The sequence below is a fragment of the Triplophysa dalaica genome, chromosome 9 (genome assembly GCF_015846415.1).
Source record: "Triplophysa dalaica isolate WHDGS20190420 chromosome 9, ASM1584641v1, whole genome shotgun sequence".
NCBI classification, from domain to species: domain Eukaryota; kingdom Metazoa; phylum Chordata; class Actinopteri; order Cypriniformes; family Nemacheilidae; genus Triplophysa; species Triplophysa dalaica.
The window spans coordinates 11,856,543-11,883,378 of NC_079550.1; the positions used below are offsets into that span (position 1 = coordinate 11,856,543).

General features: G+C 39.6%; 1 protein-coding gene across 3 annotated transcripts; it reads left to right on the forward strand.

Moving 5' to 3' along the window:
* Positions 1-576: 576 nt before the first annotated feature.
* Positions 577-26,836, forward strand: ulk2 (unc-51 like autophagy activating kinase 2). 3 transcript variants are annotated; one of them, XM_056756542.1, is made up of 27 exons: positions 577-1,689; positions 3,050-3,142; positions 3,265-3,306; positions 9,159-9,191; positions 10,494-10,530; positions 12,308-12,481; positions 12,702-12,775; positions 13,213-13,314; positions 13,405-13,463; positions 13,875-13,957; positions 14,055-14,105; positions 14,178-14,266; positions 14,416-14,587; positions 14,858-14,918; positions 17,342-17,491; positions 19,444-19,589; positions 19,700-19,783; positions 20,534-20,805; positions 21,155-21,339; positions 21,454-21,563; positions 21,806-21,940; positions 22,090-22,301; positions 22,397-22,575; positions 22,990-23,108; positions 23,272-23,429; positions 24,542-24,677; positions 24,764-26,836. In XM_056756542.1, the coding sequence occupies exons 1-27, from the start codon at positions 1,600-1,602 to the stop codon at positions 24,826-24,828; spliced, it is 3,111 nt and encodes a 1,036-aa protein (XP_056612520.1). In that variant the 5' UTR covers positions 577-1,599; the 3' UTR covers positions 24,829-26,836. The 3 variants fall into 3 exon arrangements, with proteins under 3 accessions (XP_056612520.1, XP_056612521.1, XP_056612522.1); XM_056756543.1 differs by having other exon boundaries at positions 22,093-22,301; XM_056756544.1 differs by lacking the exon at positions 21,806-21,940.

Below are 26,836 nucleotides of genomic sequence, written 5' to 3' on the forward strand. Positions count from 1 at the left end.
CCTTTAAAATTACAACTGGTCCAGGACAGTCTACATAAACCGAAAACAGCGTTCATACATGACACAAACCGGCCTATGTCTGAAACTTTCATAAATCTTCGGAACTTCCCATGAATTTTCACAAGTCATGTTCAGGCAGGTTTGCTGAGGCTTAGTTAGAGTGTTCCCATTCAGCATCTGTCACAACAGTCATGTTTATCACACATCCTCTGATTTAGCACTCTCCAAAATAATCTGAGTTTCACCACCAGAGGATGCCAGCGAGTTCCAAATGATGGTTATTTTTAATTCAATATAATTTAAGTTAAATATACAGCCAGCCTCCGCCAGGGGGAGCGCAAGACAGCCTGTCAGTTTTGTTATTGTACAAAGACCAATGAGCACTGTATGTAGCAAAGTTTGTTTGGTCAACATTTTGTTCATTCTTTAATATCTGTTTGTCTATCTGTATGTCTGTCTGTCTGTCTGCATATATAGCCTACATCTGTATTGTACGCTCTGGTTTGACTCCCCTCGAGCTTGTGGGACTATTTTTTGCGGCGCAGGGGCAGCGCACTTCCCTTTTGCGGAGGTACACGTTATGAAGAGGTCCTTATGTACTAAGAGCTCTGTGTCATTGTAATGCAGCAACCGATCGTGCACAAGTTCTCCGAATCGGGTGAAGATAAACATTGACATACTCAACGGGTCGTGCTTTTACTATGAAAGACAATGGGAACGTCGTCTATTTAAAAGCGAAGCGCCTATGTTTTTTCTGAATTGCCCTGCGAGATCGAAAGCAGGACAGAGGAGTGAACTGAAGAAACGGCTTAACGTTACCCATCTATAAAATGGATTTGAAGGAGAGCATCATATCGTTTCTGTGGGACAGCTGACTATTGCAAATAAACGCATTGGAAGAGTGAAGCGTCGCGGTCTATGGGGTGATGCTATTGTGACATCATAAGTGACCTGCTATCATCCAAGCGCTAACGTTACTTGACTGTATGTAGAATAGATGCATTTGTGACAGGACACGTCAGTTGATTTATTTATTGGGACTCTTCTGTGATGTTCTAATTGTGTAAATTTGTCTATATATTAGCTGGCTGTCAATTCTGACTAGCTTGCGATGGGCACCTCAATGACCCACCGCGCCGTCATTGAGTTAACAAGGCACTACTACAGTAAAAGAGGGTGTCTGCAACCTCTGCCTTCCCTTTTAAACTGAGCTGACATCATGTAACGCTAGCTAGTGAGCTGTCATAGCTATAATTTTAGTTTGATCAGTCTTCTTAAGCTAAGATAGAAGGCATTGGGAAGCTATTATTGGGAAACAAATGGATGGTTAACTGGGTCAGAGAGTGACAGGCAAACAGCTCTGAAGAATAAAATATATTGAGCTGCGAAACTTCAGATTGACTGTGTTCAGATTGACCAAGGTGTATACTAATATATGAATAATAACAGCAAGATCGGAGTTGTATTTTAGAGTTATTACGGATTGATAATTTGGGGGTGACAGCTGTTCTTTCAAAGTCTGGATTGAAGAGAGTTTGAGAGACTTGCACCCAAAAGCATCACGAGCTGTTGTGCATCACTGGACACCCGTCAAAAAAAATGGAGACCGCTGGGGACTTTGAATACAGCCGAAAAGACCTCATCGGACACGGAGCCTTTGCAGTCGTCTTCAAGGGGAGACACAAAAAGGTAAATAAGCACGAGCACATCGTGCATGCCTGGCTCTGAACCAATGCAGCTGAGCATCAGCGTCCACTCATGCATGCTGCAAATCTGGGCCATGCTTATTTTCATGGTGAACTAATATCCTAACATTATAAAATACAGATTTGATCATATTTCTAACACATTTTCCGCTTTGGTTATATCAAATGCATAAAAATGATAAAATTAGCTTAGAAACGCCAGCTGATTTTATGTAAGGTCTGCTTGAATAGGCCACCTAGCTGCTGGAGTCATTCATTCATAAAACAGCCTCTGTGAATAAGCCTACTGACGTCAATAGGACCGACCGGTCTACTTTTAACATTTGGGCGGAGGGAGCACGAATGATGTTATGATTATTGTTGTATTATATTTACATTGCCTAAATAAGCAAAAAGCACTGAGTTGTTGTTAGAACATGCAAACGGATGGGCGCTTACTAATATGGTCCTGCCTGTCGAGATGATGATATCATAGATTTATCAATCGGCTGATTCATGAATATTGCTGTTAGAATTATTGTTTTTTTAGTGCATTCACCAAATATTTCTACTAAATAGACCTAAATGCTAATATTGGGTTATTCTCAGTGTAGCGAGCAAATCATCACACTGTAACTATAGAAAGTAGGAGTAATGGGACACAAATTGTCATGACTCGATACTACTAAGCAATGTTTCACCCTACAAACATGGTTCAGCATTACAAACTGTAGTGTTGTGATCTGTAAAGTTCAAAATGGGGAGCTGAAGTCAAATGCAGTTTTGAATGGAACGAGAATCAGTTGCATGTGATATATCAAGGACTAAGCATTATCTTTTTAATGCTCATCTTCTAAAAGGGGTCAGTATAGAAGAGAACGACGTTTTCTCCATTGCCTTTAGCATGCTTGACTGAGCTAGTTTTCAGTGATGCGAGATGAGCGCTGCTGCTCTTGCAGGCTGGCAGCACTTGGCCAGGGCACAGTGTGCCGCAAGAACATCTCCTATTAACCTACATTTACATGAAAAGGGTCCTTCTATTTGTAGTTTCCACTCTGAAGCTTCTCAGCATTGGGGACAGTTTCTTTAAGCTGATGTGTGGGCCTGTGGAATTCAACTTTACATAAGCATCTGTCCCAACAGCTAAAATCCCATTATTTCTCTGAGCTTTTCTGGTTCCAGATCGCAAGCGTTGCAAGATTTTAGAAGATTTTAGCAAATGTTAGTGTGCTCAACTAATACCCCGACTCACAGGGTAAAAAGTAAGATTGAAAATTTGAACGGCGAGAAAGCTATTTTAAATCTAAGTTCATGTTTTGTGGTTTACATAGACCTCTGACGCTTTTCTCGTCTAATATTTACAGAAGAATGATTGGGAGGTTGCCATCAAGAGTATCAACAAGAAGAACCTCTCCAAATCTCAGATTCTTCTTGGTAAAGAAATCAAAATTTTAAAGGTGAGCTCTTTTTCTCTCTCAATGGATAGAGTGTATATACTGAATGTAGTACAGCTTGGCGATTTGTACAAGTAAAATGTTTTAGTGTTTCATAATGACATTATTTATATTTTTTTGTATAGGAGCTCCAGCATGAGAACATTGTGGCACTCTATGATGTCCAGGTATGGTCATGTTTACTAATCTCATGAATATGATCTCATATCAAGACCCGAACACTATGTTCTTTCACTAAGCACAAATTCATAAAGCCTTTCCTTCGGGTTCCACCATTCAACAAAAGCTGGAAGAGCATATGGGACTGCCCCAGTTCTTACATAAAAGCACTACTGACCGGTCACATGACATGTAAAAACTAATCTTTACAGAACATTGCATGAGACCTTTCTCAGAAATGATTTCTCATTATTCTAGTTTACATTATGACCCATGCTTTGAAATCATTAAAGCAGTTTACAAAAGGAATTATTAATAATACCGAATTGCACACGCTTTAAATCCAGAAGCTACATTTTTGCACGAGAGAACATGAGAAGGCAATCAGGGAGAATGATGTTACTGCCCAGGAGGAAATAAGATTATTTCTCTGCATCCTTGGGACTGAATGCTGCATGCTTCGCTAAAAAAAAATGTCAGAAGTCAGCCAATTTTATTAGGGAGCTAATTCCTCCATCAATACCATGCCTTTTTCCATTTCGCCAGCAGCATCTAATAGAGGGAAGGCTTGCCTCCTCTGGAATGGTGTGGGCAGTATGAGAGACATTTCATTGGTTCTCAGTCTCAGCTGAATGTCAATGCACTGTTCTGAAAGGGCTACTTTAAGCTTGCATTGACGTCTACACCAGGATCAAGTACTAAACGCTGTGTAGCCTTTAATGGATTGGGCTGTGAGTTTAATTGTGGCTGTTATGATTCAGTCGCATACAGACCTTTCAAAAGACTCCAGTTGTTCAATAGCCTGCTTTTCCCACGCAGCACAATACTTCCTGCACTTATGTAAGACTCCCACCCAAAACCAGACCTGCAGGGGCCCTGAAACTCTGCCTTAGACCCCACATACTTCATTTAAGCATGCTTTTCTAGTTCAGTGTCTAAATTTGTGCATCTCAAACGGAATGCTGTCATGGTACCTTTTTTGAATAATTCTTTGTCTAAAATACTTGAGAAGAGTGATTTTATATGGTTGTTCGCTAATCTATCTGCCCGCTCTGCGCTTTAACCAGAAATCTCTGATATTTAACAGTGAGGCTGAACATTTGTAAAAAAAACATTACTTATCTCCATCCGTGGTTGTGTATTGGTATAGAAATGACAGGGTTTTTTCTTGAGTCTGACACAGTTGTCCATCCCACTTGGCCTGACGTGTTTTTTCCCTGGTGCTGAAATTGAGAAGTAGGTGCCAGTGGTGACGTATCTTCATCAGCTGTTTTTAGGGACTCACATGCTGCGTCGCTCGAACAGTCAGACTGCCATAAATACATTTGTTTGTGCAACACTGAGATTTCCTGTTAACTGTTTTCTGAATCACGCAGAGTGAGGTTCATGCATTCATATTTTACCCTGGAATTATCATTCCACCATACCATGTTTCTTATGTTGTTAAAAATAATAGGGCTGTCAAACAATTAATTGCTATTAATGGCATCCAGGATAAAATTTTGTGTTTACATAATATATGTATGTGTACTACTCAGCATATTAATTTTGTTTTATAAACACATAAACATGCATATATTTCATATAAACATTTATATATGTTGATTTTAGTACTGTCGATCACATTTTTTTTTGTAATTTTTTTGGAAAGGAAACGCATTTCATCTGAAAAAAATAATAGCATGTGTTAATGTGTTATTTTTGATAGCAGTAGTTTGTTTATAATTTCTGTTATTGCTAAAAATAAGTAAATACATCTAAATATTTCTTAAATATATATATACATGTATGTGTATATACATGTTTATACACAGAACACAGACATATATTATGTAAACATAAACTTTTATTCTGGATGCAATTATTTAATAATTTAATCGTTTGACAGCCCTAAAAACAAAAAAATTGTTATACCAAATGCAATTACATCTTTGACTGTCAAAACTGTGCTTTACAAAAGTACTTATACACAAATGAGCAGTTTTTGTTGTTTGTGTTAGTCTTACTGAGCTCTTCCAAAATTGTGACCGACTGTGAAATTCAGATTCATAATCTAATTATGATATAATGAGCTGTGACTTTTATTCATTTCACTATGATTTTCAATCTTTGACATTGTCTTACTCTGTCAAGATTAAAGATATCAAGATCATATTTTCACTGAATGTTCTTTATAGGATGATTTTATGTACAAGACATTAAATCACCAAAAAGGACAATTTTGTTGATGTCTGTGGCTTTCCTCTCAATTTAATGAAATCGTTTATTTAGAAATATGACTCCCCGACTTTAAAGCAAGTGGATGTCTGCGTCATTGCTTCTAAAAAGAAATGATTGGCCGTTTTTACAAAACATATCTTCTGATGGCCCCGGGGAATATTGATGTTGCTCCCTTCCAAGCCCAATTACGCTTCCGTGGACTGTTACAATGCACTGTTATTAAAGATGTTGGAAGGATTGACTTCTACTCAGCTAAGGGGAGTGTTTGGCCTTTCAGAACACAGAGAGGAGATCTTTAGATCCCACTATGCCACATTGAACATATGCAACACAGCTCTGATCCCTCCCACATGATGAAGTGTGAATGGGAGCTAGTTGTGATTAATGTAACGTCAGCGCTAGTTCACAGGCGCGTGCATGCTTATACATGATGTTGGAGCGTTCTTGAGCTTTTCTGAATGGGGATCTGTGTCTGTAGAGCTGGAGATATCTCCACATTTGTTTTAATTACAGGCTTTCAATAAGGGCTTTGCAGCTCTTGTCAAATTCTATTCAATGCTTGAGACCTGCTATAATTACAGGGTGTTGATTCTTCTGGTGTTCTGCATTTAAGAAATTGTGCTGTTCAGTTTGGAACAAAATGTGCAGAAGCATGGAAATCAGAACCCTTCAGATGTAAATAATATAAGGGGAAAGCGTGTAAGGAAAGATAAAATTAGGTAAGATTGAAGCATGGAATTGGTGTGGTTTTAGGCAGGGTGGGAGGAGCTTGATCTTGTTTATGAGTCGCATATGCATGACGCAGTCGTGTGTGGAAGCCTTTTCTCTCGTATCAAAACAAAACTCGAACTTCCTGTTAGAGCACACTGTGTCCCGGTGGAGGACAGATTGACTTGCTGTGCTCCGTTTTCTGAAAAGGAGGGGGAATAAATTCAAATGTAGACAGTGAGGGTGAGTGGTGGGTGCGGGGAAGAAAGAAGACAAGCAGCCTGGGAACATGTTTGTCATTTTTCTTAAAGGGAAAGTTCTCTCAAAAATAAATTCTTGAGTTGTTTCAAATCTGTATAAATGTCTTTTTTTCTAATGAACACAGAGAAAGATACTAGGAGTAATGCTTGTATCCAAACAGTTCTTTGTCACCATTGACTACATTGTAGAAAAAATGGCAATGGTGGTCAAAAGTGCCCCAGAACCGTTTGATTTCCTACATTCTTCCAAATTTCTTATTTTGTGTTAAGCAGAACAAAGAAATTTATAAAGCAATGTTTCCTACTATGGTAGTCAAGGGTGACCAAGAACATTTAGGTTATAAGCATTCTTCCAAATATCTTTCTCTGTTTTTATCAGAACAAAGAAATGTGAACAGATCTGGATCAACTTTAGGGTGAGTAAATGTCTGAGTCATTTGATGGCTTTTAACAGGAAAACTTAAAACCACAGTTGTTGAATTTAGGTAATCATCCATCCCTGACACCTGTTGGGTTCAATATACATGGAGTAACTGCATATTTGGAATAAATATATGTGTACACATTAAATATTGTTCTTTAAATGATCAATGCTCAGCTTTCAGATGTTGAGCACAAACCGAGACAAGTTAGTCTTATTTCATTCGACAAACTGACTTACACAACAAAGCGTAGGCTGTCTGTGTATTTAACAGCTCAACGTAGCAGTAGAAACATGAAGATACGCTCATCTGTTTCTCGGTATCTGTCTCTATTACTTAAGTAAGGTTCATGGCCTTGTCATTGACGATGTGATCTGTTGTTCTTCACTACCTGTTCCTGTTGATAACCATGAGAACATTCTCAGCTGTGTTGTCACTCTGTTTCTACCCAGTGAGTGACACCGCTGTGAAGCAGCATAGCATTTACCTGACAGCTTTTGGATGTTGTTTTCCCGCTTCGTGTGCATAGAAATGCCTTGGAATTCTATGAAAAACACACCAGGCCCTCTCAAGTGGTCTCACATGTTTCTCAAACATTCCTAGAATTCAGACTCTAGGAATGGCGCTGTAACTCAATACTGTGTGATGCAATGGTTTGATTGTCTGCCTAAAACATGCTTTCTTCAGTCATGCTTGTACTTTCAATGTTTTGCAACTTGTGTTAGTTTGGATGTTTGGTATGTTGACTGGTATGATTGATTTGGATTGCAAAATACACATTTAACATAATTCTTTTTTTCGTTCAAATACGCTAGCTTGCCCTAAATACACATGAACTTGCATTATCTTTATGCCTACACCTTATGTTACACTTTCAACATTTTTTGTGGACCAGTGCAGTGCACAGCTCTCCTTGTTGTGCATAAATCAAGCACCTCTGGTGTTAAGGCTCTGTGTACAAAGTCCAGTGTTTGGTAACTGACCTGCTTCTTATCCTCAAGTGTTGACATGTCACACATAATAGATATTGGCACTACTGCTATATAGGTATAATATATTTTGGTAGGCAACAGCCCAAGTAAAATGTAGTTTCTTGCCAAGAAGTACGGGGGGGAAATCTGGCAAGAAGTGTTCATGACAGCACAACACCAGTTGTTTATTCTTCGTTTCTGGCCCATACTCTCATGACATGCTTCCCATCAAAAGGCTTTTGTGTTCGTGCATATCGCACTAAGTTGGTGTAAACAGAGTCATAGATGACAAAGCCAAGTTCAAGAAATAGTGTGATTACGAAGTCATTGACGTCCTCACTCCGACCGACCCCTCCCCCTGCTCTATTTTCTTCGTCCCACCCATCCTCCATCAGTGCTAGCTCCAGTCAGCCCATTATGTAATTGGACAGATCAGATAAGCAACGCCCCTTGTAGCCTATAGGCTGGATCTTAAATCCCATATATTGATTTTCATCGAAACTGGGAAGGTGGGCTTGGCTAGATCCAAATCCAGAGCAAATTTTACAGAATATGTGGGCATGAGCATATGTTGTGTTTTGAATGCTGTTGTCTATCATGGGGTGTTGGTGTTCTGGTCTTGCCAGCAGACAAGGTTAATTTGTAGTCTCCTAGTGAAAAAGGAGCAGGACCAGTCCCGTAGAAATGAAACAGCATCCTTAGAGGTCATGATTTTACTTTGAAGTTTGACCATCATGTTGAATGGACAAGATATAGAGATGATGTGGGCAGCTGGGGTGTTGACCGCCTATAACAATTCCTTCCTACACTCTTAGAGGCAACCAGTTATGCACGGCACGTAAAATGTCCGCACATCCCTTTGTAATCGGATCACCCTATTACAATTCCATTAAAGGGATGTCCAACATGAATTTACAGAGGGAGCAGATGAGGAAGTTCTGTATACTGGTGTCTTGTTTTTAACAGCCCACTTCCCTAAAGACCTGAGCTTAGCTGAGGGTCTTGTAGTTTTTATTAGGCCAACTTTTAACATTTAGTTCCCACAGAATTAACAAAGCAGGTCTTGGAGTTGTTATGAGGCCAAACTGTTTCAACAACATAAGATGTGCATGCCAAGGTTTGAAACGTTTTCTTGAGATACATGGATGACTTCCACATCCTGATGGTGGGTGGGAAAAACCGGCCTGCACACCTAACATTGGTGATGAGGAATGTTTGTGAATTTTGTGCTGTTTTTGACTGAAAATATGTGATCAAAATGCCTTGTTTTTTCTTTCAGGAAATGCCAAGTTCTGTGTTCCTGGTTATGGAGGTGAGCAGGCAGCATTATCTGAATGAGTTTTGGGCTTTTTATCTCATTCTCACTTTCTCCACACGGTCATGTTTTTAGAATAGTCACGTGGACACTGCGCGCATAATGTTTCACAGCTATGCTTTCTAGTATTGCTCAACACTGCATTCGCTGAAGGAGAAACAAACTGAACACCTCTGGAAGCCAGACTAAAAATATCTATTCAGGGAAAGCAATTTCAAGTCTGTCCTTGGCATGCAATAGCTGGCCAAATCGTCACATGTACCATCTGACCAAATAACACGCTGCCTTTCTGAGTATTGGTTATAGGAATCAGTTTGTGTGATCTGAGTGGAGGTTTGGCTGCTATAGAGTTTGACAGATCAACATTTAAATCGCTTGTTAACACCAAATTTAGACACAGTTAGGAAATTTTCATAATGTAATTGGCTCTTTGGTTAGGTTTCTGGAAGTTTGAAGTGTAGGGATGACCATCTGAATGACTTTCCTCGTATTGTAAATAATATATGCTATTGAAAACATGGAACGATCAGGGAATTTTGCAACTGTGATTTCCAGACCTGGAAAAAAATGAAAATAAATTTAAATTATGGACATTTTTAATTATTATTTTATCATTTTATTCTCAATCATGAAATAGTGAACTGACTAGATTTGTTTTGATGCTCCTTTGAAGTAAACATGATAAGATCAGTCTGTCCATCAAGGGTAATTGCCTTCAAATCTGAGGACATTGTTAAGTGTAATTGGATAGATTTGTAGACTTTCTATATATTTTTAAGCATTCCAAGAATTGGAAATAAATTCCAGAAATGTCGGTAGAAAATGGATGGATGGATGGGTCCTTAAAGGGACAGTTCACCCAAAATTAATTTATTTCATTTATACACCTTCATGTCATTCAAACAACATTAGGCCAACGTTGACTTAAGTTGTATGGACACAAAACAGGACACAAGAAAATTAAAAAAAATATCTTCTTTTGTGTTACACTGACGAAAGAAGTATAGAATTTTGAATGACATGAATGTGAATAAAAGATTCATCCCTTTAAACACTATTTTTAAAAAGGTACCGCAAATGACAGGAAAGATTAAATCTTGAAAATTGTATTTATTCTCAGCTGGGAAGGTTTGAATAGTATTTAACCAATTTGCCAAAACCATCCTGATATTAAAACAATGCATCAGTGGAGTATATCCAGCAGCTCATTAATGATCACGCTATAAAGCTTACAAAGCTTTTAATTTTTGTGTATTGATTATCGAGTAAAATTTTATTTTTTTGTATTTTCTCTTTAAGTACTGTAATGGAGGAGACCTGGCAGACTATTTGCAAGGTAAGCAATTTTTAAGGCGCTGCAAGGTGCTTTTATAATTTAACAGTGAAAACACTTCACTTCATTATTAAGAGTTAAAGCACTTGTAGATGGAAGCAGTGAGCTGAATCTATTTAGCATGATGTGGTACACCTTTACCCACGGATAAAGACTCAATGCACCAGAGCTGAAATGTCTGTCCCAGGGGCTCAATCTCAGTTTACACTCTCAGAGAGACACAGTTGACACTATTATCATTTATACTGTGTATTCAGAGCTCCCTGCCGCATGCCCTCATAACTATAGAGACTAAATAGGTGAATAAACAGTAAATGTTTTGTACCTTAGTTTGTTGTTGATTAACAGATGTGTTCCTGGCGAGAGAATGTGATTGGTGTATCAACCATGTTCTCATTGGGTGTATGACTCGGAGGGCATTATAAAGATGACTCAGGTGTCTTTGTGTGTAACAGAAAACCAGTGAGTTGGCTGGACTGTTACCCCTTCCTATGTTTCCTACTGAGAATGTTATCTGTGTACAGCAGTTCTGTGCAGGTGAATGCTCCCACATCAGATGACACAGTACAGCATGTGTCAACCCCCCCTTCCAATTAAATTATGCAACTGTTCTTAGTTATACAGTTATACAACTTCATTACCACTCCAAACTTGTAAAACTGCATTTTGGGATCAGTTATGATCATAAATACTCTGTTTACAGAGCAGATTGGGTAAAGGGAATCCTCTTAACAGCTCAGTGGATTAGTCCGTGTTTTGTTTAAACAGCGCCCTGGAGCGACATCCCTACTTGTAATGCCCCTGAGCAGCTTCTGATTTGTCCCATTCACACTAGTTAGTGGACCCCTCTGATAATCCTGGTTTAGCTAAGTGTAGTGTACATCCTAAAAATAAAAAGTGTTTTTCAAACCAGATAGTTTCAAGGTCAGTGAGGACGGGTGTTTGTCAAATTTCAAATGGAACAAAAACAAAACCATTACAAGATCGGGGCAATATGAATGTAATATTTTGGTATCTTTCTAAATTTCAATGAAACTGAATATGTATAACTCAAATGTTGTGTGTATGTACTGTAAAGGACATGTATCTTGATGTTGGACAGATGTTGCTTGCCGACGGCATTAAAAATATTGACTTGTTACGTTTTGCGGTTACTCATGAGGAGGATTAAAATTACTTGTTGGCACCATCTTTGGCACATTAGTTCAACAATAATCAATATTTTTAATGTTGTCATTTTAAGTTGCTGTCAAATCGATAAATCGCGATTAATAGATTCCAATCAAACCCAACTAATTGATCAATCTAATTGATTTCTGTGATTAATCGATTAAAAAAGTTTCTGTTTATATAATACATGTGTGTGGCATGTTTATTTATATGTATAAAAAAATACACAAACACACGTTTATATTTAAGAAATATGTGTAACATAGTGTATATGTATATTGATACATCATTTAAATTATACGTAAATATAAATGTTAAATATTAATAATAGATATTGTTATACAGAATAAACACATGTACGTGTGTGCATTTGTACACACATAAATATACACGCCACTCACTCGTTATAAAAACACAAACGTTTTGCGATTAATCTAAAAGTTGTAAATTGTCTGCACAGTTATTTTGATGATTTCTCATATTTTATTAATCGCCCAGCCCTATCCAAATGTTAATTTGACCCAAAACATGTCTTCAGGTCGATATCATACCATTTTTAGAAATGTCAGTGAATGTGTTTCTCAGCAGCGCCTTGTCTTTGCACTTTCAGCCAAGGGCACGCTGAGAGAGGACACACTAAGGGTCTTTCTACAGCAGATTGCAGCAGCCATGCGGATCCTCAACAGCAAGGGGATCATTCACAGAGACCTCAAACCTCAGAACATTCTTCTGTCCTATACAGGCCGCAAGAAATCCGGCATCAGCGGCATACGCATCAAGATTGGTAAGCAATGACTGAACACTTTCCAACATATAGGACACATTCAGTGTAAAATATTATATACAGCAAACATGTTATCAGTATTACATCTGATCTCTTTTATTGCCGGTCTTTGATTCCATTGTCTCATTGTTATCTTCCATTGTTCAGCCTGTGCAGGAGTCTTGTGTTCAGTCAACATTATGTTGCTATTAATAATACTGGCACGCTTTCTGTTTAACAGCTGACTTTGGTTTCGCAAGATATCTCCAGAGCAACATGATGGCCGCCACATTATGTGGATCACCGATGTACATGGTAACCATACACTGATTGCCGTCTCATATTTGTGACCCTGGACAACAAAACCAGTCTTATGTGTCAATTTTTCAAAATTGGGATGTTTACATAATCTGAAAGCGGAATAAATAAGCTTTCTATTGATGAAAAAATCACCTTTAAAGTTATTAATCAAGGGGCAGGCCATCTACTTACAAAAATAAAGTTTTTATATATTTAAGGTGGGAAATTCACAAAATATCTTCATGGAACATGATCTTTACTTAATATCTGAATGATTTTTGGCAAAAAAGAAAAATATTGACCCATACAATGTTTTTTTGTCTTTTACAAAACATGTTCCTGTGCTACTTATGACTTACTATGGTTTTGTGATCCAGGGTCACATTTGTGATAAACTGTAGAAAAAGGAGACCTGTGCTGCACTGTGTTCTTACTCTGACTTGCCTCCTCAGGCCCCAGAGGTGATCATGTCCCAGAACTACGATGCTAAAGCGGACCTGTGGAGCATTGGGACTGTCATTTACCAGTGCCTGGTGGGAAAGCCACCATTCCAGGTGATACACACACACAACATACAAAGGGTGCGATTAAACAGTGTTTTTAATACTTACCCTTTTTATTGTTTTATGCATTTATTTTACCAGGCGAACAGTCCCCAAGACTTGAGGATGTTTTATGAAAAGAACAAGACTCTTGTGCCAAAGTAAGAATGTTGACTTATATTCTTTTTGCTTTAGACATATATCACAATGCCAAACATAGTATTGTAATACAATCATAATGTAGTCAGAGGGATAGTTTTATCAAAAATGAAAATGATGTCATTATTTACACACCCTCCTGTCATTTCAAACCTGTATGGCTTTCTTTCTTCTGCAAAACACAAAAGAAGATATTTCGAAGAACGTTGGTAACCAAAACCGTTGGTCCCCGTTGGTTTTGCGTCCATACAATGGAAGTCAATGGGGACCAAGGGTTATGAAAATATCTTCTTTTGTGTTCTGCAGAAAAAGTGAGAGTAAATGATGACAGCATTTTCATTATTCTTATATTCTTATATATTCTTAACACTATGAGTTGTGCTACATAACTTAAGCAAGCTTCCTGTTCACAGCATCCCAAGAGAAACGTCTCCTCATCTACAATCTCTGCTTCTGGGTCTGCTTCAGAGGAACCAGAAGGACCGTATGGATTTTGGTCAGTTGTTGCAATGGATTTGGGGTTTTCAGTTTTGCTGATCACCTTGAAACACCATATTGTTCTACATATCATTAAATGCGTTTTTTGTCTGCAGATGCTTTCTTTATTCATCCTTTCATGGACCCAACATCAACTATAAAAAAATGTAAGTAAGAACGTTTAATGAGCAATTTAGATGCTTTGCCGTGTCTAACAAGATCTTTTCTTTTTTACTCAGCATGCCCTGTGCCAGTGCCTAAATGTCCTGGCTTGGTCTCAGACAGCACGTGTGGCAGCTCTCCATCCTGTCGTTATATCTCTCCTCCAGTAAGTCCATCTCTTTAAATTGCCCAACCTAAATCCAGTCACACCACCACAGGTGTTATCAGCCCCAAATTAGGGCATGAGATCACACTGGGATTATAGCATTGAGGAGGAGTTTAATAGCACTGACTCAACTCAACCTTTGTGTTCAGTCACTACCAGACATGCAGATTCTCCCTGAGGACGTGCTGTCTTCTCCTCCTCTTGGCCATCCCAACTACCTGCAGCTGTCCAAAGAGTCGGGTGGCAGCACCAGCAGCAAGAACTCCTCATGTGATACTGATGACTTTGTGCTGGTGCCGCATCTCTCTGGAGAGCAGTCCTGTGAGTCACTGAACATAGACCGACCCGAACTCTACTGCTCTAGCAGGCACTAACAGTGATTCGCAACCCAGTGTTATTGTACCCAGAGAGTTACTTAAAGGGATACTTCACCCCAAAAATTTTAAATCTGTCATCATGTATTTACACTCATTTTGTTTCAAATTGTATATAAAAGATATTTTGAGAATGATGGAAGTCAATGGAGACCAATGTTGTTGGGTTAGCACTTGATTTTGCATAGTTCTCATTTCTGCCTTTTTCTGTTCTCAGATGACCTTCCGATGGGGGCTGTTGGTCGCAGGCCGTCCAGTGAATTCCTATTGTGTGGAGGGTGAGTGTGAAAAAGTATATTAAAATGCTCTGAAACCATCAAACCACCAAGAATACGTATGCAAATGTTAGACATGTGGGTTAAGCCTGTTGACAGCTGAGTTTTGGAAATCAGGACTACACTGATGTATAGTCTGCACTAGCATGAAAAACATGATGTCCTTCAGGGTAGTGGGTCAAAGACAAACAGTCACGGTCAGGTTCAAGACTTGGAATATGAGCTCTGTGTAAATCGTCCTGATCCTTTTTCGTTTGCATCATGGAAATTTGGATTAGAAAACTGATCCATTTTCCCTGTTAATGTCATTTGTGATATTCACAGTATTCTCTACTCCCAAACTATTTATTTATTAATGTAAACGCCAGTGCATATACCAGCAGGGTTGTGTGAGTTTGGGTGGCTGCTGTTTTGTGCAGTAGGAAACTGGTGTGGCTTTTCGAAGTGGTGAATCTCACGACCGGTGAATGAGAGTCCTGTGGGAGTGGACGCCTGTATGTTTTTGCTCCAGGTCTAAGAATAGACGCTGCTGTCAATTCTTTTCATCTGCATGTGTGATTCATAACCCTTTGCATGTCTGTATTTTGTGAAGGGACCCAGAGGGGCATGAATGGAACATTGGTCTGCTTTTTATGACTAAACTGTTTGTCATAATGAAATTATGCAGTGGATCAGACTGCATAATTGGTGCCAGGTGGAGTTGTAATTTTTGTATAGTGTGCATCTTTTCATGTGTTCTGAATAGGAATTATAGTTTGGGTTTCTGTTATATATATCAAACAGTTTTGATGTTGCGTGAGTTCATGCAAACACAACCAATTCCTGCTTCTCAGAGCTTCGTGTTTCTTCTCTTGTAGAAGCATAACAGTAGATATACCCCACCTTGTCCTGCAGTCTATTTATGTCTTTTCACACAAATTTCGATATGTGCACATACAATGTTTGTTGTCTCTATTACAGCATACTCATTCCTACTATTCTGATTTTTATTAAGATTACAAAAGATTATACAATATTTTTATTGGGGTTAAAGCACTTTGAGAAATAAGTACTTATTTCCAGTTTTTTTGTGGTCTCATAGTGTTAAGGGAGTAGTTTACCTTCTGTTTGAAAAATTCTCTAATCATTTATTCACCTTGTTGTCATGTTAAACCTGTGTGATTTTCTTCAGCGAAACACAAAAGAAGACATTTTGAAAAATGTTGGTAACCAAAAACTGTTGGTCCCCATTGACTTCAATTGTATAGACAAAAAGCCAATGCAAATCAATAGGGACCAACGGTATTCTGTTACCTGTTAATTAACAATATTATTCAAAATGTCTTCTTTTGAGTTCTGCACAAGAAAGAAAGTCATACAGGCATAAAATGACAAGATGGTGTGTAAATAACGACAGAATTTTCCTTTCGAAGATTAACTATTCCTATAAAGAGCTTTTGTAGTAACAAATACTAGATTTTTACTTTAGTAATTGGTGAAAATAATTGTTTTAATCCCTAATCCAAAGCAAGCTTTCCTGTAGCTCAGTGGTAAAAGCATTGCGTTAGGGTGTGGGTTCGATCCCAGGGGATTGCATATGCCTAAGTATAAATGTATACAATGTAAGTCGCTTTGGATAAAAGCGTCTGCCAAATGCCTAAATGTAAATGTCAATAAGGTGATTACATTATATAATTTTTTATTATTATTAATCTTTTTCAATTTGTTTGGAAATTTCTGTATGCTGTCATGTCTGTTTCTTGACATACAGGGCCACATCATATATGTTGCATTTGTTGTGTTGTGCCATGCTGAACCGACACGGTCAGACAAAGAAAGTGTCTTTGTGTGCTGTTGCCGTGCAGCCTTGTTAATGTCTCACGTGCAGCCGTGGTCCTCCCCCTCTCTCCACCTCATTACATAAACTAAAACTCAGAACAACAATCTGCAGCTTTTTCATTTTTGCTTCCTTTCCCCTTTTTTAGAGCCCTGTGTGCTCACTCCTCCTACATGACCCAGTCATGACATCTGTGAAAAAGGCTATTTGTTCTTGATAGAGCGAGGACAAGCTGTTTTTTTCTTTGTCTGTGACTTTTGAATGTAGGTGGACCCGGCACGTGTTTTTTGCCTGAAACCACAACCCACATTTCCTAGACCGACTCACTTCCCCTTTCTCCTCTCTGCTGATTGGCTAAGGCTTTGTGTTTACACACTATCTCCTCCCCCTCTGATTCTGCCATGCCCGGGCAGAAACCGTTGTTTCTTACTGTAGCCGACAAAGTTTGAAACCTATTGAAAACATTTAAGTGTTTATTCATTTCATGCTTATATCTTGTTGCAAAACATGTCATGTTTAATGGGACTGAGTATGTTGTAAGGGTTTGTGGTGGAGATGGTTTTGGAAAAGCATTCTGATTGGATTGCCACCTTGTTTCTGGGTTTCTCAGGCAGCCTCAGCCATCTGCTGGACAGACTCCAATGGTGTCACCGCGAAGCGAGACCACCCCCATACCTGTGCCCACACAGGTACGAAACTACCAGCGTATCAAGCAGAATCTCTCCAGCAGCCCAACAACTACACTTTACGGCTCTCCCAGGTACGTGATTCAAAATGTGGAACTGATTTGTTTTCATAACATCCTAAATCTATTATCTAAATCTTATCTTGAAATTTCTTAAATTTTGCACTGCTTTTTACCTTTTTCTGACCCACTGCTTTCCACTTGAAGTGATAGCTCACCCAAAAATGAAAATCGTAATCATATACCCCCCTTCTTGTCATTTTCAAATCTTTATGACTTCTGCAGAACACAAAACTAATGCAAGTGAATGGGGGCCAGTTAACAACAATCTTCAAAATATCTTCTTTTGAGTTCTGCTAGAAAGTCATACAGGTTTGAAATGACAAAAGGACGAATAAATGATGAAAAAAATTTAAAAGGATGGTTCAGCCAAAAACTCCTATTTGCCATTTATTTACTCGCCCTCAGGCCCTCCGAGATGTAGGTGACATTTTTTAAAACCACAAAGAAGATTGTTCGGTAAATCCGTAGCCCTCTCTGCTTCATATAATGGGAGTCTATGGGGTCCACCTGTCTAAGAGTTCCTAAAGCACATAATTCCAAAAAGCGGCTCCTGGCGAACATGTTGATGTTTCGTGAAGTGACTCGCTCGATATTTTCATAAATTTGAAAGTCATTTTTAGTAATATTAGTCATAGTGTACAGCCTCAACACTCCCTTTCTGCAGGTGGCGCTAAACGTACCAGACCATGGTATGCCATCCGCCACCAAATACTAAAAGAAGAAGATTGAGATTGTGTGCAGAGGCTGCACATTATGGCCAATATTATTAAAACAGGCCTTCAGTTGAAAATATCAAACGATTCGCTTCACGCAACGTCAACATGTCGCCAGGAGCCGCTTTTTGGAATTATGTGCTTAAGGAACTCTTAGACAGGTGGACCCCATAGACTCCCATTATATGAAGCAGAGAGGGCTGCGGATTAACCAAACAATCTTCTTTGTGGTTCTACTCAAGAAAAAATGTCACCAACATCTCGGAGGGCCTGAGAGTGAGTAAATAAACGGGAAATTGGAGTTTATGGCTGAACTATCCCTTTAAGTTTACATCATTGCTTTATAATTGTTTTATAATTTCCTCAGCCCTACTGTACTTCAGTCAAAAGAAGTTTCAATAAGCAACCCCTAAAGAAAACAGCCAGTACAATGGTGCTGCTTTTGTTATTTAGAGGATTGAGTTTGAGGGGAAGGGTTTGGGGATTTTAGGCAGGTTGTTAGCAGAGATAATGACTGCCGCACCTTCCCCCATTAGTCAGGCCAGCCTTTAGAAGCTGCTTGGCCCACTTAGACACTTCTTTAGAAAGGATCAAGTATTTATTAGTCATGTTTATCTTTCAGTATAGCAACTATTAAAAAAATCCAAACAAGTGTTTTTGTGCCATTAAGTTAAAGGAGAGTGTTTGGGAAAGCAAAGACGTTGAGACCTTGAATTAAGCATAAGAAAAATTAAAACCCATAAATATTTCATCCTATAGACATGTATTACTCCCATGAAATACATGAACACGTAAATTGTTTCAGCCTTGTGTAGTATTCGTGTAATACAATGAAATTCATAGCTATCCAAAGCCAGTACTAGATTGTGTATTTTTTATATGTTTCATATGTGTGTGTATTTATATTCGCGATTTATCATTTCCCGAATAAAAGTTTGTTTACGTAATATATGTCTGTGTACTGGGCATATTCATTTTGTATTTATAAACACATACACATACATGCATATATTTAATAAAAATATAAAAAATAATACATATTTATATATAACTTAAATTATTGGTAAATAAATAAATACATGTAAATATTTGCTTGTAAATTATGTAAACAAAACTTTCATTCTGGATGCGATTAATCGTTTGACAGCCCTGTATCAGATTCTTTCTGCTCACTTTGATCAACTTTGCACATTTAAAAACATCCCAATGAATAAATGAATGGTGTTACTAATGAAAACTTCATGGCTACAGGTCAGGCACAGTGCGCCGCTCCAACACTAGCCCCATGGGCTTCCCTAAAATGGTTTCTGGGTCTCCCAGTGCGGCAGACACAGCACAAACCATAGGGCGACGTCTTTCAACAGGCAGCTCTCGACCTTACTCCCCCTCTCCACTAGGTAAGAGTCCACTGTGTTATTCCTTAAGTAATTTCAACATTATTTGAGAAACGAATGGAAGACATGTTCTGACATGTACTTCTGTGTTTTTGTGTGTATTTGTTCCTTAGTGGGGACTATTCCTGAACAACTCGGCCACTGCTGCTGCGGACATCCCCAAAGCCACGAGGCACGCAGTCGCAGTTCTTCAGGCGGTAAGTTTACAACACTACTGTGTCTTATTCAAAGTGAACCCAATAAAGGGGTACTTCACCCAAAAATTAAAATTCTGTCATCATTTACTTATCTTCGACTTGTATAAATCTGTATAAATTTCTTTGTTTTAATGAACACAGAGAAAAATATTTGGATGAATGCTTATACCCAAACAGATCCAGACCCTCATTGTCTCCCATAGTAGGAAATATTACTTTCATCATTTTTGTTTTGTTCTGTTGAACACAAAAAAATATTTTTTTTAGGGCACTTATGACTACCATTGTATTTTTTCCTACTAGGGTAGTCAATGGGGGGCAAAATCTGCCTGGTTATAAGCATTCTTCCGAAATATCTTTGTCTGTGTTTATCAGTACAAAGACATTTATACAGATTTGGACCAACTCGAAGCTGAGCAAATAATGACAGAATTTTCTATTTTGAGTGAAGTATCCCTTCAACGGTTGCCAAAGTCGTTTTGTCCCAGTGGGTCACAGTGTCTTTGGTCTCCTATGCTCATTGAAGCACAACCTCTTCAAACCTCCAGTCAAGCACTAAAAACTGAGGAACTCATACATAATAAACTCATTGACCCACTATGTTTTATGTTTATACAACTCTTATATTGCCACCTAGTGGTGGAGTCGTTTAATGTGTTTTGTCATGGCAATATTATATTATGCCAACAGAGCAGTTTAACTAAAGATAAACACTTGTTATTTGTTTTATAACTTGTTGTTATGTTTTAGGTTCCCATGGACCCTCCTCTCAACTACTAGGAGCTCGTCTTCACAGCGCGCCCACGCTAACTGACATCTACCAGAATAGGCAAAAGCTACATAAGCAGCTGTCTGACCCAGTACACCCCACCTCATCCGCCTACCCCACCAGCCACTCCCCGCAGCTCAGTCGCCCCGGCAACCTGGGTACCTCACCAACCAAACACCTTGGCTCCTCTCCTCGGACCTCTGACTGGTTAACCAAGTCGCCTCTACCCACCATTATTGGCTCTCCAACTAAGGTAAATTATTAAATATAATCTGCAATGTTAAAGTGATATGAAAATTCTGTCCTCATTTAATCGCCCTCATGTGGCTCCAAACCTGTACGACTTTCTTTATTCTGAGGGTCACAAAATAAGATATTTTGAAGAACGTTGCTTACCAAACAACACTGGTCCCCATTGACTTCCATTGTATGGACACAAAACCACTAAGACATCTTCTTTTGTATTATACACAGAAATATTCATACAGGTTTTGAAAGACATTAGGGTAAATAAATGTGACAATATATTTTTTTTGTGAACTATACACATGCATGCTTGCAAGAATATTTTTCAGATGATAATCGAGTTGTTTTCCATCCAGGTATCTGCTCCCTTCAAAATCCCTAAAACTCAAGCTTCATGCAATCTTCTTGCCCTGGGATCTCAGCAGGGTATACCCGAGAACCCCAACCCAACTAAAATACGTGACCTCTGTGCTCATCATTGCTTGGCGTATCCTAGCAGCCGCCAATCAGCGCCCGAGGCCAGCAAGACTTCCTTTGGCAGGTCAGCAACTGTTGCAATCTCTATCCGACTGATATGTAAACATCCTTTGCATAGCCATTGTTTATATTATATTCTTAATGCATTTATCAACAGTATTATGATTATTTCTCTCAGGTCTGTGAGTGCTGGACGACTATCTGAACAGCCAGTAAGAATCACTTTGGGAGGACAGCCATACCAGGGCAGCACAGATAGCCTCAACACAGAGAGACCTATGGACACAGGTAGCCACTATTATACCACCACCATAAATCATTTATTATAATAATTCTCCTGCTACGTGGTGAACAAAAAAGAACAAGTCCAGTTTCTCGTGCTATTCCTTTATTTTTGATGCTAAACCCATTATGCAAGCTTCTCCTCAAAAGCTATTGTCTGCACGAAGTCCTTCTTATGCCTGCTTGTGTTTGAATGTTTTAATTGGCTGAGTATGTCAGTGACCCCTGTATGTGCATCCCTTCCCCAGCACCGGCAGGGACTTTCGGTTTGCCGGTGGGCGGGGCGAGTCCCCGCCAGGTTGTGTTCACGGTGGGCTCACCCCCCAATAGCAGCACCCCTCCCACGTGTAGCCATCTCGCCTCCCGCCCGCGCACCACCTCAGGTGAGGAGCTTTGCTTCGTAGACCTGATTTGCTTGAAGCTCCTCAGCTCGCTACCATTGTTCATAATGTAGTGCATCTGATGCATGGAAGTGAAGTTTAAACAATTCAAAATGAGTTAATGTCACTTATTTCTCTCTTTGTATCCGCAGTAGGCTCCAACAGCTCAGCAGGCTCCTTGTGCTCCACCAGTGGAAAGGTGTATATGGGCTCTCCCCCGGGTATGACTGTCGGCAGCTCCCCGCCTGGAGCTGAAGCAGGTCCAAGCAGTTTGCGCTACGTCCCTTATGGCACCTCCCCACCCAGCTTGGAAGGATTCATCACCTTTGAAGCACCGGAACTGCCGGAGGAGACACTAATGGAGGTGAGAGTGTGATGGCAGATCAAAGCTTACAGATTCCAGCTAGTCAACATGACCTTAAAGATCATCTAACAGACGGGTGTGTGTTTATTTGCCAGCGCGAGCACACGGACACTCTGATGCACCTACGCATGATGCTATCCTTCGCTGACTGCGTGCTAGAGATCGCTTCTCTTCGGGCCGGAGGGCAAGATTTAAGTGCGTCTGCTTCCTCGCTTTATGCACCTCAGGACAGCGTGGTAGTGGATCAGATCAGCCAGCTTAGCAAGGAGTGGAGGTATGAAAAGCCAATTCAGAAACACATGGATCGACGCGCATGAGAAATATTGACCAATGTGAGGCTTTGTAGCATAGATATAAATATATAGATGTAGATGTGTCCGATATCTTGGAACGGTCCACTTACGTCACTCACAGTTTGCTAACAAGCTCCAACAACTTGTAGCCATGGGTGTGAAAACCACAGGGATTTAAATTTCCCCAAAATGGGATAACCTTTTGATCTTGTTGTCATGTGATAGTGTAGCAGATATAATGATTGAGTTAACACAACAATAAATATGTTAACACAACAACCAATATGGCCGACGACCTTCGTATAGCGGCCAATAGAAACAGATGCTAATGCGGCATCTAGTTATAATACTTTGTTTTGTAGCATATATATAATAATACTGGTCATCTCATACAGGCAGATGGAGCAGTTGGTGTTGTACATGAAAGCCGCACAGCTGCTGGCCTCCTCGCTACACTTGGCCAAGGCTCAGATCAAGTCTGGCAAGCTCAATCCATCCACGGCTGTCAAACAAGGTGAGAAGCTACATTTGACACTTTAAAGGTCTAGCAGGTGTATTTTAGAGCCATCTAATTATAAAAAAAAAATTGAAGTATAGAATCATTTGGTCATGAGGACCTGGCAGATATATGTGTTTGACGTTACAGCAGTAAACCTCTTTTTTATTCTGATCTTCAGTGATAAAAAGTCTGAATGAGCGGTACAAAAGTTGCATTCCTCTGTGCCGCCGCCTCACGGACAAACTGAACCACTTCTTCTCCGATAAGCAGCAAATCGTCGACGAGATCAACAGCGTGACGGCGGAGAAGCTCATATATAACCATGCTGTAGAGATGGTAAGTTTAGATACATCTGACAACATCTGACCCAGATCTGTTTACTGCATAACAGTGTGAACAGGACAAACCACATTGAATCCGATCTTTTTAAATCTGATCTGAGCTACATCCATATGTGGTCCTACATCAGATACAGGTCTGAAATGTTATATCGGAATTTATGCGTTTTTTGCGTAATTTTATATCGACATGCGTCAAAATTCGACACTGATTTGAAGCTTCATGCGCCATTCTGTTGACGGAAGGGCACTTTACAGCTCGGTTGCCAAACATAAAGCATCAGATTTTAAACATAAGCCCATGCACTGTCTACGCCGCACAATGCAACAAATGACTATAGAACCCATTATAATAAGAAATTTGGCAACAGGATACGGCGCAATGCAATATCCCTGTTGGGAAAACCGGCACATGCTGGGTTAGGTATGTTTTGATCCTGGTTTGTGCTGGTTTAAGCTGGACATACGTTGGTTTAATCTGGTCATGAGCTGTTTTTTTTCCAACAGGGATGCCATACGCCTTAATCGTTTCTAAAGTCTTTTATCGCTTTGCATCCACCACTCACGTGCGTGTTGACGCGGTGGTAAAACATAAGCTATAAGTGTGTTCTACTCCATGCTGGGACCGGTGTTCTGTTGTTTTATGCTACCCATCGGATTTCGCTTCCCTCATTATGTGATTGGATTGGGGGAGGGGTAATTTAGGAGTCAGGGTTGGGGGAGGAGTTAGTCCTGTTTCGTATGGAGGTAGCAAAATTCCAAAGGGTAGCATAAATCGACAGAACACAGTCTTGAGCACACCCCGAGAACGGACTGCTCCAGGAATGTTCTCAAATCATGTGGCGAGAACGATCCGCTCAGCACCGCATAAAGTCAATCACACCCGCTGACTCGACCCTTGCTTATTTCGGTAAGACAAAATGCTGCGTGTTATTGTTTTTTTGCGCATGCGATTCAGTTTGTTACCGTCACAAGTTCACACTGGAATCCGATATTGTAAACAGCCGAACAAAAAATCCGATATGAGCAAAGAATCGGAATTGACCATGAAGACTTGTAAGTAGTCAAATATATTCTGTTTGAGTAAAACACTGTATTTGTGTATAACAGGTGCAGTCAGCGGCACTAGATGAGATGTTCCAGCACACAGAAGACATTGCGTATCGCTACAACAAATCCTCGCTGCTTTTAGAAGGCCTGTTGAAGATTCTCCAAGATCCAGCTGATATTGAAAATGTCATGAAATGTGAGTGAAACTGCTCTGTGTACTGGAAACAAGGAGTCCTTGCTTTTTTTCATGCTTTTAATACGTTTCACTTTTGTGTTGTGAAGACAAGGCAAGCGTGGACCGGAGGATCTCTGCTTTGTGTTACTGCACCGTTACCCTGTATGAATAAAGAGTGAAACCCGGCAGATGCTTTCACTCCAGGGACCATCATCTTCTCCAACTACACAGAGAAGACTTGAAGAACACTTTGTCCCTTGTTTTATGTTTCGTAGCAGTCAAAGCACTTTCAGTTCCTCTTCTCTATGTACATCGTTCAGTCGCAAGAAGTAACAGACCGAATATTACTTCAAGTGAAATTTTGCGACGGATGTGCACAAGTTCGCAACCAAAGATAAATCCTTAGAACAGATTTTATTGTATGAAAAACCTGTCGGACTCGGATCTCTCTTCTGTTTTTATATCTTTTTACTGTCCCACGCCACAACAGGTGGGACGGATCAGACTTCTATTCCCTTTTTACACAAACTAAAGACTGCAGAATGGAAATACCCAACAATGGACATGATTACAAATCATTGCTCTTTATTTACTGCACTTGTTTTGATTATTTATTGGCTTATGTTAGATACAGTATGTTAGTGTTCTTTATTATGGTGTTGAAAGATGACACAGGCAGGTGTGGAGACCCATGTCTCACTACAGTTATTGTCAATCCAAGGGGTACCACACACTTATCACACCCAAACACACACATAGAGAACACACAAAGACAGTCACATGGTTCCTCAAACATGTTGACGTAACGGTGAGATAAGCCTGAAGGAGGAATCTGTAGTATTTACAAAGCTAAGCTTTGAAGCAAATGCACTTTATTGAGGCAGTTGTGGAAGATTATTGTCCTAGAAGGTCTGGGAAGGAGGGCAGCATTGATGGGGAGACACCCATCTTTAATTCCTCCATCCTTTTATACTAGTGCCATCATTACATGGCTCCAGTTTGCTCCAATCTCCATTTCTGAAAGACATTGAGCATGAGGAGGGACAGACGCTCTTGTGCAAGAATGGAAACATAATAGAAGTCTGCCATCCAAGTAACTCTGGGCCTCAAGGTGAATCATTAATAGTGGTCAAAATACTTGAGTAGTTACAGTACTTTTCTTTTGATTCAGCCGTACTGAAACGTTTTTGTTCATATTAAAACTGTAGCTTTTTTAACGGATATGTGTGACCTGTAAATACTTGTACATTCTGCACGTATGTTTTTATTTTAGTGTGAATGCAAGTGAGCACAGCGTGTGATTGGAGAAGGTGGATACTGCCCCCACCCCTACCCCTCAATCGAAGAGCACAAGATTTTTTATATTTAGGTATTTCTTTGTAAATCTGTTGGACACTGACAACCTCCAAGAGTTTTCACACAAATTGTTTGAGGTTTCACAAAAGACCTCACTTTGCATGGCAGCTCCAAATAAACACCATTGAATATCTTGTATAAACAATTAATTGACTGTACAGGATGTTGCAGGTAAACAGAAGAGCGTGGGCACTGCCAAGCGTCGCCTTGTCAGCTCTGCATTTCCCCACTCACCCATTGTGCTCAGAACAGTTTTCGTGAAATTGGATTTATTATGTGCATAAATGGCCAGTTCAGGATGCCGAAGAACTGACAGCATGACTTTGACTCTGCTTCCTCTCAAGCACTCACGCCCTGAGACTCTCCCCAGCTTGTTCTTCTTTTATTTTTACTATGGCCCCCCGTCAGCCAACAAAGCCTTTACTGTACAGAAAGAGAAGGCACAGGTATCTTCTCCCGCTCTGTAATCTTGTACTAAATCCATGCATATATCTGTAGTAGTAGTAGGACTTCCCTATCCAGGTGTGAGAAGAACTGTGTTCAGATGATTTTCCATTAGAAAAGACTAGTACTGAGCACATGTACCTGTGAATGTTAGAATGTATTTCCATTTCAATCGCACCTTTTTCTTAGAATGGTTAAAACCAGCCTATCACAACCTGATAAGACAAGACACCAGGCGATGTGTCTCAGCTCCATTGATTTTCAGTGACAAAATGTTGATGATTGAATTCATGTGTTTTACCAAGGCCATCTGTATTTGGTCCGAAACTGTAGAAATTAAGCTTTTGTTTATTATTAAACAGATACATTTTATCCTGTTA

Excerpts from the sequence above, each read along its gene's own strand:
- ulk2 (XM_056756542.1), top strand. The coding sequence starts at position 1,600 with ATGGAGACCGCTGGGGACTTTGAATACAGCCGAAAAGACCTCATCGGA. Across the intron at positions 19,784-20,533 it reads CAGTCGCAGTTCTTCAGGCG|GTTCCCATGGACCCTCCTCT; the intron begins GTAAGTTTACAA and ends GTTATGTTTTAG. Across the intron at positions 22,576-22,989 it reads CAGCTTAGCAAGGAGTGGAG|GCAGATGGAGCAGTTGGTGT; the intron begins GTATGAAAAGCC and ends CATCTCATACAG.